The sequence below is a fragment of the Mustelus asterias genome, chromosome 12 (genome assembly GCF_964213995.1).
Source record: "Mustelus asterias chromosome 12, sMusAst1.hap1.1, whole genome shotgun sequence".
Lineage (NCBI taxonomy): Eukaryota > Metazoa > Chordata > Chondrichthyes > Carcharhiniformes > Triakidae > Mustelus > Mustelus asterias.
Genome location: NC_135812.1, coordinates 32762808 through 32780227, shown reverse-complemented (window position 1 = coordinate 32780227; position 17420 = coordinate 32762808). Strand labels below are relative to the sequence as shown.

The following is a 17420-nucleotide window of genomic DNA, read 5'->3' as shown; positions in this document are numbered from 1 at the left end:
TGTTCTGGGGACCGGTGTTTGAATCCCACCACGGCAGATGGTGGAATTTGATTTCAATAAAAAATGTCTGGAATTAAGAATCTACTGATGACCATGAAACCATTGTCAATTGCCAGTAAAGCCCATCTGCCCCTTACCCAGTCTGGCCTACATGTGACTCCAGAGCCACAGCAATGTGGTCGACTCTCAACTGCCTTCCAAAGGCAACTAGGGATGGGCAATAAATGCTGGCCAGCTAGCAATTCATATCCCATGAATGAATTTTAAAAAAAGCTAAGACCATAAGATATAGGAGCAGAATTAGGCATTCGGCCCATTGAGTCTGCTCCACCATTCAATCATGACTGATATGTTTCTCAATCCCAGTCTCTCACCTTTTTATCATAATCTTTGACCCCCTTACCAATCAAGAACACACCTATCTCTGTCTTAAGTACACTCAATGATCTGGCCTCCACAATCTTCTGTGGCAATGAATTGCATAGATTCACCAGCCTCTGGCTGAAGAAATTCCTCCTCATATCGCTTCTAAAGGGTTATCCCTTTCCTCTGAGGCTGTCCCTTGGATCCTAGTCTCTCCTACTAATGGAAACATCTTCCCCACATCCACTCTATCCAGACCTTTCAGCTTCTGTAAGTTTCAATGAGATCCCCCTCATCCTTCTAAACTCCATTGAGTACAGAGTCTTCAATGTGGACGTGACTGGATTCCTGCTTTCTTGCTGTCTCTACGCCCTCGGACTGTCCCCGACCCAATGTGCGACCTGTGTGCCCCCACCAAAATTCCAAACTAGTCCTTAATGAACAGTGGATCAGCTTATTAACAAGATTAATTGTCCTAATTTCCAAATCGACAAAGATTCGAGGGCCCACCTTCCACTTGCTATCCTCAGGACAAATGCCATGGGCCGGAGCGGTGACCTAAAACTGGCGTGAAGGCTGGAGGTGCTTTTTTTTGCGCCCGCCTGCCTCTGTGTCCATCCCCATTGGGACTTCACAATCTAGCTTCCGGTCTCAAATCAATTTCATTCTATGAAGTTGTAAATGGGAGTTGCATTCTAGAGTAAAATATGGGATCTAAAATAATTGTTTTAGTCTTTCATTATAATAAAAGTGAAACTCAAAGGCACAGAGCACTGAAAAGCTAGATATAATATAGATACTTTAGATTCTAATTGAATGAATATGCAACTTTGGCCAATCAGATGCAAGTAGGAAACAAAATTTGCATATCAAATTTAGATTTGCTTGAATTGAAGAGCTGTCGCTATTAATTTTCTGTAGTCTTTCAATTAGTTTTCAAAGATAATAGCCTGTGTTTATTTGGAATATAACCATAATGTGGGCATTTCTAACAATTGTTAATACGCTTCTATTTTTTCATTGATTAATTCTGCAGTCTTAGATCTCTCACACTATACCGATAAATTTACATTTAAAGTCAGTAATTTATAGACCATCAAACAGTCAGCTGAGTATCTCTGACTGCCATCAATCTAAATGACTGGCTGTCAGCATGCATCATCTCATGAATTTCTAATTAGAATAGCAATCTCAGTGGTATTCACATCCACCAACTTTCGCTGTATTCAGCTGGATAATGAATTCTTCCATTCTGTATTCTCATAGGAAGTAAAATTCTTGGGAAAATATTTGAAAAGTTCTCCGTCTATAATGTAGAGAACTTGTGGTGCTGTGGGTAGCATTCCTCTGCCTGAACCAGAAGCTGCAGGGTTGATTCCCATCTTAGAATTTGCTCGCTAAGGGAGATGCTTTTATTATGTGGCTAAGCAGGTTGAGTATCTACCAGCAAATCTTTTCCAACACTCGCTGATGCCCAATGGAATGACTGGGAAGAGATTCTAAGTCTGCTTAAGTGAACGGAAATGTGGATCTCTTATTATCATTATCTGTAGTTCCTGACTACAACATGCATGTTGCCATCGCAAACTTACACTCTCTGAGTGAACTGTCTGGAGACAATACACATCTCTTTAACCTGTGTTGAATGCTCCCTCCACCACATTGTCTGTATCTTTAAGACCTGGCTGGCTGTAGGGATTTGCATTCTAATTAGTATTCTGTAACTTGAATTCTGTGATTCTGTGCACTGTTTGAGAGCACATTTCCACTCCATCTGACGAAGGAGCAGCGCTCCGAAAGCTTATGGTATTTGCTACCAAATAAACCTGTTGGACTTTAACCTGGTGTTGTGAGACTTCTTACTGTGAACTGTAACACACAGAATCATGGAATCCCTACAATGCTGAAGGAGGCCTGTACCAATGACAATCTCATCCATGCCCTATCCCCGTGATCCCATATATTTACCCTGCTAATTTCCCTGACTCTAGGCAGCAATTTAGCATGGCCAATCAGCCTAACACATACATCTTTGGACTGTGGGAGGAAACCGGAGCACCCGGACGAAACCCACGCAGGCAAGAGCAGAACATGCAAACTCCACACAGACAGTCACTTGAGGCTGGAATTGAACCCGGGTCCCTGGAACTGTGAGGCAGCAGTTCTAACCACTGTGCCACCGTACCACGCACCACGATTCACTAAAGAATCATATACCTGCATGCATTTGTATGGAATTACACTTTGCTTCCAATTTTGTGCCAGCTTTATCTAAGCTGATGCTCCAGTGCAGTACTGAAGGAATGCTGCACAGTTGCAGATCCCATCTTCTGGGCAAAACATTAAACCAAGAACCTATCTGCTCTGCAAAATGTCCCATGGCACTATTATGAAGAAGAGCAGAGGCGTTACCCTTGGTTGCCAAGCAATATTTATCCCCAAATCAACATCAGTAAACAGATTGCCTGGGCACTGGTACATTGCTGCTTGTGATGGGAGCTTGTTGAATGAAAATTGGCCGCTGTGTTTCTGATATTGCAACAGTGACCATACTTAGAGTATTTCATTGGCTGTAAAACAATTTAAGACACGCAGAGGTCATGAAACACACAATATAAATGCCATATAAAAATATTTCTTTAAATTTCATCGTAAGTGCCTGTGCCAATATGTGTAACAGAAAATGTCTCTGTAGAACTTGTCATGCTGTAATTACATTCCACCTCAAAAGATAGTGCTGTCAGTGCTGTGGTGTTGCTCCTCAGCCTGTACTGCAGATACACATTTATACTAAATTATAAATTATAACTAATCCTACTTCTCTGTTTTCATATTTGCTATTTAACTCTTCAAAATATTAAATTGAAGTATTATCTACAATTGAAGGGAAAATGTATGATTTTTAAAATGGTTCTGAGTTATATTTGCATACCTAAGGCTAATTATCATGGAACCATGGAATCCCTACAGTGCAGAAGGAGGCCATTTGGCCCATCAAGCCTGCATCGACCACAATCCCACCCAGGCCCTATTCCCCCGTAACCCCAAACATTTACCCTGCTAATCCACCTGACACTAATGGGCAATTCCGCATGGCCAATCCACTTAACCCCTTTGAGCTCTAACTCCAGTTCATCTGAAAAATCCACTTAGGACAGAATTTTCCCATCCCGTGGGAATCATAGCGGGCGGGATATGGACCATGTAAAGGTCCGTTGACCTCAGGCGGGATTTTCCAGTCTTAGGGCAAGCGCGGCTGGAAAATCTCGTCCCTGGTCTTGATTCTGCTTTTGCAATGTATTGGTTAATATCTTGATGATATATATTATATAAATATATATTTGTGTGTGTGATCTTCACCCCTAAATAAAAGATGTCTGTGTATGCTTTGTTGATTCCCCCTGCTGTTAGTACATTTTGGTCAAAATAGTGTCCGTCATTTCCTTCGTAGACAATTATAAAGTTTATTGTGCGTTAACAGTCTGGGTGGAAACAGGAGTTTACTCAGTCCTATGTACCTCATTAAAATACAACTGCCTGTTACATTTAATCACTTCTAATTGGTGATGGCTTGCAGCTTGCACTGCTCAGCTGTCTGCAATAAAAATCATGCTCAATTAAAAAAAACAGCATCTGGTTATGGTTATGCTGACCAATGTTCACTCTGTGCTGCTCTACCCAGGAATATGGAAAATTGCCCAGGTATGCTCTGTACAGGTATGCCTTGTAAACAAAAAACAGGACAAACCCAACCTGGCCAATTACCGCCCCATTTATCCACTCTCGGTCATCAGTAAAGTGATGGAAAGGGTCATTAGCTACTATTAAGTGGCATTTGCTTATTAATAACCTGCTCACTGATGCTCAGTTTGAGTTCTACCAGGGTCACTCAAACTCTGTCCTAATTCAGCCTTGGTTCAAACATGGACAAACAAACTGAACTCCAGTGGTGAGGTGAGAGTGACTGCCCTTAATATCCTTGTAATGCCTTTATTTCAAAAAGGGAGGGAGACAGGAAACTTATAGGTCCGTTAGCCTAACATCTGTCATAGGGAAATGTTAGAAGCCATTATTAAAGATGTTATAGCCAGGCACTTGGAAAAATTCAAGCCAATCAGGCAAAGTCAACTTGGTTTTGTGAAAGGGAAATCATGTTTGACCAATTGGAGTTCTTTGAAGGAGTCACATGTGCTGTGGATAAAGGGGAACTGGTGGATGTACTGTACTTAGGTTTCCGGAAGACATTTGATAAGGTGCCACACCAAAGGACTTGCTTAATTAAAAGCTCATGGTATAAGGGGTAACGTATTGGCATAGATTGAAGATTGGCTAGCTGACAGGAAACAGAGAGTGGGCATAAATGGGTCTTTTTCTGGTTGGCAGATGTGGCGAGTTGTGTACCACAGGGATCATTGCTGGGATCTCAACTTTTTACAATTTATATAAATGACTTGGATGAAGAGACTGAAGATATGGTTTATAAATTTGCTGATGACACAAAGATAAGCAGAAAGTAAATTGTGAAGAGGATGTAAGGAGAATGAATATAAATGGCATAGATCAGGGTGGCACAGTAGCACAGTCATTAGCACTGCTGCCTCACAGTGCCAGGAACCTGGGTTCGATTCCTGGCTTGGGTCACTGTGCGAAGTCTGCTCGTTCTCCCTGTGTCTCCGTGGGTTACCTCCAGGTGCTCCGGTTTCCTCCCACAGTGTGAAATATGTGCTGGTCAGGTGCATTGGCCATGCTAAAATTCTCGCTCCGTGCTCCTGAACAGACACTGGAGTGTGGCAACTAGGGGATTTTCACAGTAACTTCATTGCACTGTTAATGTAAGCCTACTTGTGACACTAATAAATAAACTTCTTTAGGTTAAGTGAGTGGCAAAATTCTAACAAATGGAGTATAATGTGGGCAAGTGTGATATTGGCCATTTTGGCAGGAAGAATAAAAAAGAAGCGTATTATCTAACTAGTGAGAAATTTCAGAGCTCTGAGGTGCAGAGGGATCTAGGTGTCTTAGTGCATGTATCACAAAAGGCAAGTATATAGGTACAGCACGTAATTCGGAAAACTAATAAAATCTAATCGTTTATTGTGAGGGGAATTGATTACAAAAGTAGGGAGGTTATGCTTCAGTTGTACCATATCTGGAGTAATGTGCACGTATTCATAGAAATCATAGAAACCCTACAGTGCAGAAAGAGGCCATTCGGCCCATCGAGTCTGCACCGACCACAATCCCACCCAGGCCCTACCCCCATATCCCTACATATTTTACCCGCTAATCCCTCTAATCTACGCATCCCAGGACACTAAGGAGCAATTTTAGCATGGCCAATCAACCTAACCCGCACATCTTTGGACTGTGGGAGGAAACCGGAGCACCCGGAGGAAACCCACGCAGACACGAGGAGAATGTGCAAACTCCACACAGACAGTGACCCAAGCCGGGAATCGAACCCAGGTCCCCTGAGCTGTGAAGCAGCAGTGCTAACCACTGTGCTACCGTGCCGCCCTGGTCACCTTACTTAAGGAAAGATGTAAATGCATTAGAAGCAGTTCGGAGAATGTTACTATACTAATACCAGGAATGTGTGAGTTGTCTTGGAAGAATTAGATTTGTATCCACTAGAGTTTGATTTAAACATGTGAGATCCTGAGGGGTATTGACAGGGTGAATGTAGAGAGCATGTTTCTTCTTGTCAGAGAATCTAGAACTAGTGGTCATTGTTTAAAAATAAGGGGTTCCTCAGTTTAGAATGATGAGGAGAAACTATTTCTCTCAGAAGGTCATGAGTATCTGGAACTCTCTTCCTCAAAAGGCAGTGGAAGCAAAGTCTTTGAATATTTTTACAGAGCTCGATAGATTCTTGATCAACAAGGGAGTGAAACGTTATCAGGGATAGGCAGGAATGTGAAGTTGAAGTTACAATCAGATCAGCCATGATCTTATTGAATGGCAGAGTTTAAGGGGCTGAGTAGCCTATTCCTGCTCCTAATTTGTATGTTTGTATGTATTGGACTGTGTGTGGCATCAAGGAGCCCCAGCAAAACTGTAGTCAGTGGGAATCGGGGAAATCTCTCCACTGGCTGGAGTCATGCCACCACAAAGGAAGATGGTTGTGGTTGTAGATAGTCTGTCATTTCAATTCCAGGATATCACTGCAGTAGTTCATCAGAAGTGTGTTCTAGGCCCAACCACCTTCAGCTACTTCATCAATGACCTTCCTTCCATTATAAGGTCAGAAGTGGGGATGTTCGCTGGTGACTGCACAATGTTCAGCACAATTTGCAGCTCCTCAGATGCTGAAGCAGTCCATGTCCAAATGCAACAAGATCCAGACAATATCCGGGCTTGGGCTGACAAGTGGCAAGTAACATTCATGCTACATATGTGCCAGGCAATGGCCATCTCCAACCATCACTCTTTGACATTCAAAAGTGTTAACATCCCCCACTATCAACATCCTGGGGGTTACCATTAACCAGAAACTCAACTAGATTAGCCGTATAAATACTATGGCTACAAGAGCTGATCATAGGCTGGTCCAATGGCGAGTAACAAAGCATCTGACTCCCCAAAGCCTGTCCACAATTTACAAGGCACAAGACAGCAGTGTGATGGAAAACTCTCCCCTTGCCTGGATGGATGCAACTTGACTTCATCCGAGACAAAGCAGCCTGCTTGATTGTGTTCCCATCCACAAACGTTCAGCACCTCCACCGCCATCGACAGTGGCAGCCGTATGTAACATCTACAAGATGCACTGCAGAAACTCACCAAGGCTGCTTATACAGCACCTTCCAAACCCATGACCACTTCCATCTAAAAGGTCAAGGGCAGCAACAGCTGAGAACACCACCATTTGGAGATTCCCCTCCAAGTCACCCACCATCCTGACTTTGAAATATATTGCTGTTCTTTCTTTGTTGCCGGGTCAAAATCCTGGAACTCCCTTCCTCATTGGGGTGTACCTACACCGCATGGACTGCAACAGTTCAAGAATCCAGCTCACCACCATCTTCAATTAGGGATGGACAATGAATGTTGGCCTAGCCAGTGACACCCACATCTCTTGAAAGAATAATTTAAGAAAAATGCGGGCTACTGTGTGTATCCTCCCTATAAAAAAACAAGATCTCAAGGTCCTCAGAATGGGAGCCATACATTTGCATCCATAATGTCAAAGGACAATTGAAACCCTGATTTCAGAGTGTTTTTTTGGCAGTTGTGTAGGACTGCTGTGGTGTAAATTTTCATTCCAACGTATCATTTATAACGTGGTTGTAATTATTTTAATAACTTTTAAAACATTTTGTAACCTATGTATTTGAGATTTTAGCAGGTGTCGTTCAGATAACATTAGTTACAGACTTGTTCAGCGGTAATCGTGCTACATCTTTGAGCCTCCCATAGGGTGCTGCAGGCAAATCACGTCAGCACCAACACAGACACACACACGCACACACACTACAAGTTGTATAGATTGTATTTGTAATAGAATGAACCTTATTCTAAAGCTAGCTACAGCGTGAGAAGCTAACGGGCAGCAAGTGGTCAGCAGTAACACATAGCATAATTTTCTTTTCAAATTAACTTTATTGCCATCTTATACTAAATGATATATAAGAAGAGTTCTTTAAACTCAGAATTTAATAACTTCAGGGTGAAAGAATCATAATGGAAAAGCCAGCAGTAGAAATAATTATGTTTAAAAATAAGTAATGGGAAATATCTAACTGAGTTTCTCATTAAATCAATACTTGCACCAAGCTGCTGATAGTCCGGCAAGAATCACATCAAGAGATTATTTTCTTCTTTGAGAGAAGAGTAGGTGTTGCCAATGTGTTTCTTATGGACTATCGGACATTTGAGGGTAAAGTGGGGGATCTTTGAACTGAGAAGGAAAACTGAAGGCTGACAAATCTATCATCATGAAACAACAGTAGGTATTGCGCAATATAATGTGTGAGAATGTAAACTTTAAATGTAAGAATGGTAATCAGGAATGCAATGTTAGCAGAAACACATTGAAGGGGGCAGTGGGTGTGATGGTCAAAAGAATAAAGGAGTTCAGTAGACCGTGGGACATAAATAGAAACCGAAAATGTTAGATAAACTCGGCAGGTCAGGAAGCATCTGTGGAGAGAGAAACAGGGTTAACGTTTCGAGTCCATATGAGCCTTGTACAGAACTGAAGAGAGAGAGAAATGTGATGAATTATATAGTTGGGGGGTGAGGGGTGGGGGGAGCATAAATGCAGGCTGATGGTGCAAAAAGCAATCAAAATAGACTAATGGGATGTCGGTTTTAATTGAAGGAGGTAGGGAGGTAGGGAATAGGGTATTGCTCTGGCCTTGTTTTGAATATTAAGGTGGATTTTAAAAATAAATATTCCTAATACTTGCCCATTCATCTTAAAACAGAACAGGGCATTGACATCTGCACCTGAATTCTTGATTTTAACTTGCATAACGTGAAGAGCGTGGGTCCGTTGGCCACTGTCACCTAAAGCTCATGAAGGGGAAATCAGGCAGGTCTTCTGCAGCAAAGACACCCAGAGCTTGCCTGAACACATTGCCCATGCTCTCACGAGGCACTAGAGGGCTGCTGGCACTCAGAACTGTACTGTGACATGCGTTTTCAGTCACACCGCACACCAGCCAGCTTCAGAGTGGCCGGGATCAGGATAGGGAAGGACTATGGGAAACCAACAGGAAAAATGGGAGGATTGAATTTGCTAAACCTGTTCTTGGAAGGAGGGCATGAACCATGACAAATTCGTCCGCAAATATTGGAGTGCGGTGGGGCAGTGTGCTGGAGATCCTGTGGATTGTGCCATAGAACGGAAATATAATAAAGCTGTTAGGTGCATTGGCCATGCTAAATTCTCCTTCAGTGTACCCGAACAGGCGATGGAGTGTGGCTACTAGGGGATTTTCACAGTAACTTCATTGCAGTGTTAATGTGAGCCTACTTGTGACACTAATAAATAAACTTCAAACTTCTAGTTGCCACCCCCTTGCATTCCAGAGTATTGGGTTATGTGTCCTCCCCTCCTGATACTGAAGCATTTCACTGTTGAGTCCAGTTGATTCAATACCCCTACCCACTCATCCTTCTACTTGGCGATGCCACCCAAAGCCAGACTGTTGGCCATCAAATGCTGATAATTCATTGGGTCAGTACCACCAGCAACAAACTGGTAAGCGAGATATGTGACAATGCTTCTAAATATTTCCTTCCTCACTCGCTGTCCCTTTTTAAATGACAATGCCCCTGAAAGGACAGGCGAGTGAGCTGATGAGTACAGTGGAGGCTTGGGAAAACTCACCCTTAATTTCACCAACTTGAAAAAGACCAATATCAAAAGCGGAGTTTCAGCAGGCATGATTATTTACTCATTTGTGTGTTTGCAGGTGATGGACAAGTGGACTTTGATGAATTTATGACGATACTTGGCCCTAAACTGTTGTCATCTGAAGTGCGGGAAGGGTTTCATGGCAGCACAATAGACTCCATATTTTGGCAGGTAAGGTATTTATTTGGTCAGTTACTTGGTGAGAATAGGCAATACCATCTGCGTTATTATAGTCTGGTGCCGTGTGCCACATGGCAACAAGGCTGGCTTGATACTTTAATGTACATGATATGCAATCACTGTGCTGTCGGATAAGTGTCCTGATTTCAGTTACTGAGCGCCGTGGTGATTGATTTACACCACATGAGGTACAGTTTTAAATTTGCATTAAAATATCTGCTGTTTTGTAAAAATGCACGCATGTCCTTTTGCGATACCGCAATGATTCCAGTGACGTGACAACAGCTTTCCTCTGACAAGATAAATCAGATCCACTCATTTATGATACCACAGGAGTTAACATCAGGCTGTTAATTGTTCCATGCAGGCATATCAGGAATTCATATTTGAAACTAGTTTCCAGAGGTCCACCTACGGTTTGAAATACAATTGTTCGGCTCTAAAGTTATCAGGAATGCATTTGAGATTTGTCTACAAATAATGAAAAGAGAACATTGTCTCTTTGGGGATCACTATATATGCCCGTGGAATAAAGAGGCCTGCTCAGAGGGAACCAGTGGACTGGGAATTGTGCTATTACTTCATTTTTGTTTAATGATGTTTGAGAATTTTATATTTTAAGGCAATGTTATGAAAAGTGCAATCATACTGTGGTTGGTATGAATTTGCTGGTGTTTGGATTGTGGCGATTTGAGTTACAAAATGATTTTTCTTTCGTAATTGCTATTTGACAGCTGGCACAGTTAATGAAAAGCACTCGATTGTTCCTGCTTTTTGTTCCCGCTGCCGCTCCACTCAGTGGGAGCTGCAGAGTGACAAGCTCACTGAATGTGCTGGGGAAACACAGTTTGCCATCAATGATATTGGTGTGGTGAAATAACGGTTGTGATTTTTATGTAAATTGAGCTCACTCAACTGGAAAGACACCTTGCTTACTCCCTCCTCTGGCCCAGTGATGATCGTCACAGCTAATTAATAAGACAACCAACAAGCAGGAGGTTTGAGTCATCAATGGGTGATCAGTAGGTACCAGGAATTACTCACGAGTGGTATGATGAATGTTAGGGGCTGCACGATGGTTTTCTAGTTGTATTTAAAAACTATCGTTCCCTTCAAGTAGACAAAGCAAAGTAACAGAGAGGTTCCAAAATGAGCTTTACTATAGCTATAGGAACCTGAATGTCCAGTCAGGGCATTCAGAATGAAAAATTCAGAAATACATAGGCAATTAAAGTCTCAGCTTCAATTACAAGTAATTAGCAGAATAGTTATGGTTATATTATGGTTATAACCAATCATAGTTATGGTTATATCATGCATACATAAGGGTATAATGTCCAATTAAAACTTGTGCATGTTATATCATCTAGAAATGATAGCTATATCTCTGACCAATGGTATTTCAATCTCTATTTCCATTGTTCCTTGTTCTAGTGGGCAGACATTAACTGCAGCTGCATATCATTCGGTTAGATGGCCCTTCTTATCTGAGCTTACTTTAATCAAACCTGTCATTTTCCCTGTGTGACTGAGGTTCAGCCGCAGCTTATACGATTTTTAAACTTGTACCAGTGGTATAGCACCATTTGCGGTGCCCTAACGTAGAATCAACTGAACCTTAGAATCTCACAGCACAGAAGGAGGCCATTTGGCCTGTCATGCATATGCTGACTCTTTGAAAGAGCACTCATCAGCTTTTTCTCCTTAACTATGGAAATTAGTCCTATTGAGTACATGTCCCATTGCCTTTGAATGCTCCGACAAAATCTGCTTTCCACCACTCCACTGGGTAATGTTTTCAGATGTTAACAAATCACCATGTGAAAATGCTTCTTTTTATTTTCCCTCTAGTTCTTTTGCGAATTATTTTAAATTTGTAATTTCTGGTTGCTGACTTCTCTGCCAGAGGAAATGGTTTCTTCTCACGTGTGGCTGATGTGGTGTAGATGAACTCCCAAAGGTCGTTTGATAAAGTACCACCTAATAGAAGAAGAGTTGAAGTCTGTGGAAAGAACGGACAGTGGCAACTTGAATATACAGTTGGCTGATAGCAAAGAGGAAATGGAATAGTGGGGAACAGTTGTTTTCCAGGCTGGAGAACAGTTTCCACAGGGCTCTCCTAGGGTTTGGTACTGGGACTGCTGCTTTTCTAGATACATCTCAATGACTTAGGCCAGGGCACACAGGGCATTTGTAGATGAATTAAAACTTGAGAGTATTAAGAACTGTGAGGAGGATAGTGGTATATAAGAGAATAATTATATAAGGCAGGATGCTGGAACAAGCAGACACATGACAAATTAAATTAAATGCAGAGAATTGTGAAGTGATACAAGTTGGTAGGCGGAACGGGGAGAGGAAAAATAAACTAAAGGACACAATTCTAAAGCGCATGCAGAACAGAGAGCCTTGGGGGCATTTGAGAACAAATCATTGAAAGTAGCTGGGCCTTTAAGTTCACCTCCCCAGTCCCCAATATCCAAGTATTTTGGTAGCTCGTGCCAGGGATCCGGGTTCGATTCCCGGCTTGGATCACTGTCTGTGCAGAGTTTGCACGTTCTCCCCATGTCTGCGCGAGTTTCCTCCGGGTGCTCAAGTTTCCTCCCACAGTCCGAAAGACGTGCTGGTTAGGTGCATTGACCAAGCTAAATTCTCCCTCAGTGTACCCGAACAGGCGCCGGAGTGTGATGACTAGGGGATTTTAACAGTAATTTCATTCCAGTGTTAATGTTAGCCTACTTGTGACACTATTAGATAAACTTAGCCAGTGATGCTCAGGGTGCAACTGAGGGATGATATGTTTCAATTGGATTGGAATACAATGGCCCACTTCCTCAGGGACCTAATATGCATCTTGAGCATTACATCTAGTCTCCAAGAATCAAGAGTCCAGAAGATATATATTTATAATTATATAATTATAGGAAGGTTACAGCACCAAAGGAGGCCATTCAGCCTGCCATTAACATTCCAGCTCTCTGCAAGAATAATTCAGCTAGTTCCACTCCCCCATCCTTTCTCTGAAGCCCTTCAAATATTTTTCTCTTTAGGTGCTTTTCCAATCCCTTTTGGAAGCCATGATTGTTTATTTATTTGTTAGTCACAAGTAGGCTTACATTAACAGTGCAATGAAATTCCTGTGAAAATCCCCTAGTTGCCACACTCCGGCGTCTGTTCGGGTACACTGAGGGAGAATTTAGCATGGCCAATGCACTTAACCAGCACGTCTTTCAGACTGTGGGGGGAAATCGGAGCACCTGGAGGTAACCCATGCAGACATGGGGTGAACGTGCAGCCTCCGCACAGACAGTGCTGGGAATTGAACCCGGGTCCCTGGCGCTGTGAGGCAGCAGTCCTAACCGCTGTGCCACCATGCTACCCATATGAATCTGCTTCCAACACATTCTCGGAGTGCTGCGTAAATAGCTTTTCCTCTTGCCATTATTGCTTTTTTTGCTAATTGCCTTAGATCAGTGTCCTCTGGTTTGTGATCTGTCAGTCAAAAGGAACAGTTTCTCTCCATCTACTTTACCTAGACTCCTCACAATTTTTAACAGCTCTATCGAATATCTTTCCAGTCTTCTTTTCTCTAAGGAGAGCAACTGCATATCCACATAACTGAAGTCCTTCACCCCGGAGCCATTCTCATAAATGTTTTCTGAACCCTCACCAAAGCTTTCACATCCTCTTGAAGTGCAGTGCCCAGAACTCAACACAATACTTCTGAAGCAGTTGCTTTATACAGGTTTGTCACAACTTTCTTGGTTTTGTGCTCCATGCCTTTATTTATCAAGCCTAGAATCCCATGCAGTTAATTGGGATACAGATTGGGGGCGGCTGAGAAGGCGACAGGCAGGCCAGCCATCCGTTTTCCTATCTCCAGATATAAAGACATACAAGATATGCCATCAGATATGCTGTGGTGGGGTGGGGGGCATGGATGGTGGAGTCACATGCGTCTGAATGAAGCCAAATAAAGTACCATTTCCGTTCTGGCTATTTCAGTCCATAAGAACATTTTTTCAGCGATTCTTTACCTTAGTTTGTTCAGTTTGAGGTCCACCATGTTCATCATTCTGGGGACTCATAGCAAAAAATACGATAATTCATGAATAAGCACACCATAATGGAGTTGATTTTGATCGCATAATTGTACCAAATGGGTATTTGTGGATTGATGGCCTGCTTTACACCTCTCCTGATTTTTACACTTTATGGCTCCATAAGACCATAAGATATAGGAGCCGAATGAGGCCATTCGGCCCATTGAGTCTGCCCCCGCCATTCAACCGTGGCTGATATGATTCTCATCCCCATGCTTCAGATCCATGAAGGCCAGTTTTCCACTATCGCAAAAAGTCAAAATCTACACCAATGTGGGAAAGTCACTTTCTGCCTGGCAGTTTTGTGGAATTGTCGAATTGCAAATTAGTGATTGTGTTTATGCGCTCATGACTGACCTCGAAAGGAAGCCATTAAATACCCCTGGATGCAGGTGAATGATTGGGAACTGCTTAGTGAACAGCTGCTCCTTGAAGTGTGCTGTTTCCATGGACACAGTGGTATTTGTGCATTTACTGTCATCAATTCAGGGCAGATAGTGTATTGTTTTCAGTGAAGAATTAGTCATCGTGTCTTGTTTCTAATAAGACAAAATAATATTGGTGAAAATTGATTTCCTTTGATGAAGGTGCTCGGAATGTCATTGAAACCCTGTTACTTACCTCCCGTAATTCCAGATTTAATTACTCAACTTCAGCAAGTCGGGAAACAGAAATAATGCAGGACAAATATATTTTTTAAAAACGGCATCATGATAACTTAATTGATGTGAACACTTTCCGACTGGTGTTATCATAACACTTGCGATAACTCATTTAAAATAACACCAATAAGCAGGAGGGTTGGTAACTGGACAGCACAAATTTAAGTTAACTGGCACAAGGAAAGTTAAAGTTTATTTATTAGTACCACACTCTGGCGCCTGTTTGGGTACGCCGAGGGAGAGTTTAGCAATGCACCCAACCAGCACATCTTTTGGACTTGTGGGAGGAAACAGGAGCATCCGAAGGAAACCACGCAGACACGGGGGAATGTGCAGACTCTGCACAGACAGTGACTCAAGCTGGGAATTGAACCCGGTCTCTGGCACTGTGAGGCAGCAGTGCTAACCAGAGAGGAGAACTGTTTTTATGCAATGAGCACTAATGGTCTGGATTTCAGTGCTAGAAAGTGTTATGGAAGCAGATTCAGTAGTAAGTTTCCAAAGGAAACTGTGTATACTTGAAGAGGGACGATCTGTGAAAACCGAGGAGAATGAGATTAATTGGATAGCACTTTTGAAAGAACTTGCACAAGTGTGATAGGCTGAATGGCTTCCTTCCTTACTGTACATCTCTATTAATTGGAGAATCTATTCCCGGGATGCAGTAAGAGTTGAGGTCCCTGATGGGCTTTATAATTGCACTATTTCTAAGAATTAAGAGAGAGTAGCACGCAGCTTCAGCAATACAGATGTGCCAGCACTCTGTGTTTGAACCAGCAGCTAGTCCTTCAGTCTTCATATGAAGAAAAGTCTGTTGGAATTGGAGGTTGTCAATACCAACCGATAACTGATTTTGAAGGTGAAACTGGGGGCTGACGGAATGTGCCAGCTTGTTTGGATGGTACCCGAGAAGCTGGTCGGTTACACTCAGAAGTCATCTACTCTCAGTTACCTGGGGAGGAGAAGTGTTAAAATAAGCTGATGGCACAGAATTGTCACCTTTACAAAGCTGTTTATCTATTGTTTGTGCCCAAGAGATCATATGTATGTAAAACAAATAGGCTATAAACATGCAGCTCATAAAAACTAAATTCAAACTGCCTCCTGTTGTCTAATCTGAGGGCATATTTTCATTTTCTTGGGCGAGAAGTGTTGATCCAGAAGGAACTCTTCCAGTGTAGACAATAAAAAGATAACAAAACTTGCTTCAACTTACAAATCAAGGAAAAGGTTTAATAAAGAAACTTAATTACTCCAAATTTGAGGCCTCACCCTGGGCCATTCCAAGGCCCTGGGCAATTCCCAACAGGTTCTTATTTATAGTGAGTCAGCTAGTCAGCTGATCATCACATCATTCTGTCATTGGTTACATGGTTTACTGGGTCAGCTGACCCTTACAGCTTGTTACCATTGGTCACATTACAACAGATCCAATGGGGTCACCGGTTACATTCTAACAAGAAGGAGGATATTGCTTGGTATGAGTTCTTTAACTTGTTTCATTTGAACACTCTTGTGACTATACTTGTAGAATTGCCAAGGTTTGGAATCATGGAATCCCTACAGTGCAGAAAGAGGCCATTTGGCCCATCGAGTCTGCACTGACAACAATTCCACCCAGGCCCTATCCCTGCAAACCCACGTATTTATCCTATTAATTTGGCCTGACATGAAGAGACAATTGAGCTTAGCCAATCAACCTAACCCACATATCTTTGGACCATGGAAGAAAATTGGAGCATCTCAAAGCACCAAATTCAGCTTCTGTTGCCTATCCCTTTAAACTATGCCAGCGGGAGGTGGTGGTGTGGTGGTCGCTGGGGACATGAATTCAAATCGCACCTCAGCAGCTGGTGGAATTTGAATTCAATTAATAAAATCTGGAATTAAGAACTAGTCTCAGTAATGGTGACCATGAAACCACTGTCAATTGTTGTAAAACCCAAGATGGTTCACTAATGTCCTTCAGCAAAGAAAATTTGTCATCCTTACCCGGCCTGGCCTACATGTGACTTCAGACCCACAGCAACGAGGTTGACTCTTAAACACCCTCTGAAATGGTCTAGCAAGCCACTTAAAGTTTATTTACTAGTGTCACAAGTAGGCTTACATTAACACTGCAATGAAGTTACTGTGAAAATCCACTTGATTGTAACATTGACTGCAACAGTCCAAGAAGTGATCCAAAAATCTAAAGCCCTCTCTCCAACACCATCCCTTTAGCCATGCATTCATTTACCCTATCTTCCTATTCCCAAACACAGTAGCGCACGGCACCGGAAGTAATCCAGAGATTGCAATCTTAGAAATCCTGCTCTTTAATCTACTACCTAACTCTCTAAAGTTGCAGGACCTCATTCCTTTTATTACCAGTGTCATTGGTAACAAGATGCACCACGAACACGGGCAGTTCACCCTCCCCTTTCAGAATAATCTGCAGCCGCTCTAAGACATCCCTGAGCCTGGCACCATTGAGGCAACATACCATTTGAGAGTCGCGTTCATGGCCATAGAAATGCCTGTTGGCTCCCCTATCACTCAAGCTCTCCCAGTCTTTTCCCTCCCCAGATGTGCAGCAGAGCCAATCATGGTGTCATAAACTTGGCTGTTGCTGCTTTCCCCAGAGAGGCCATTCCCTCAACACTATCTAATACAGTATATCTGTTTGAGAGGGGGATGACCACAGGGGACTCCTGCACAACCCACCTATGCCTACTGCTCTTCCTGGTGGTCACCCAATGCTTTTCC

At 42.5% G+C, this 17420-nt stretch overlaps 1 protein-coding gene across 2 annotated transcripts in view; it reads left to right on the top strand.

The window, feature by feature from the left end:
* LOC144501913 (calcium-binding protein 8) overlaps positions 1 to 17420 on the top strand; it is a 379238-nt gene that overhangs the window by 77598 nt on the left and 284220 nt on the right. For both annotated transcript variants that reach the window (XM_078225948.1, XM_078225947.1), the window contains exon 3: positions 9786 to 9898. In XM_078225948.1, coding sequence (XP_078082074.1) covers positions 9786 to 9898 — 113 coding nt within the window. The remainder of the gene's footprint in view (positions 1 to 9785; positions 9899 to 17420) is intronic.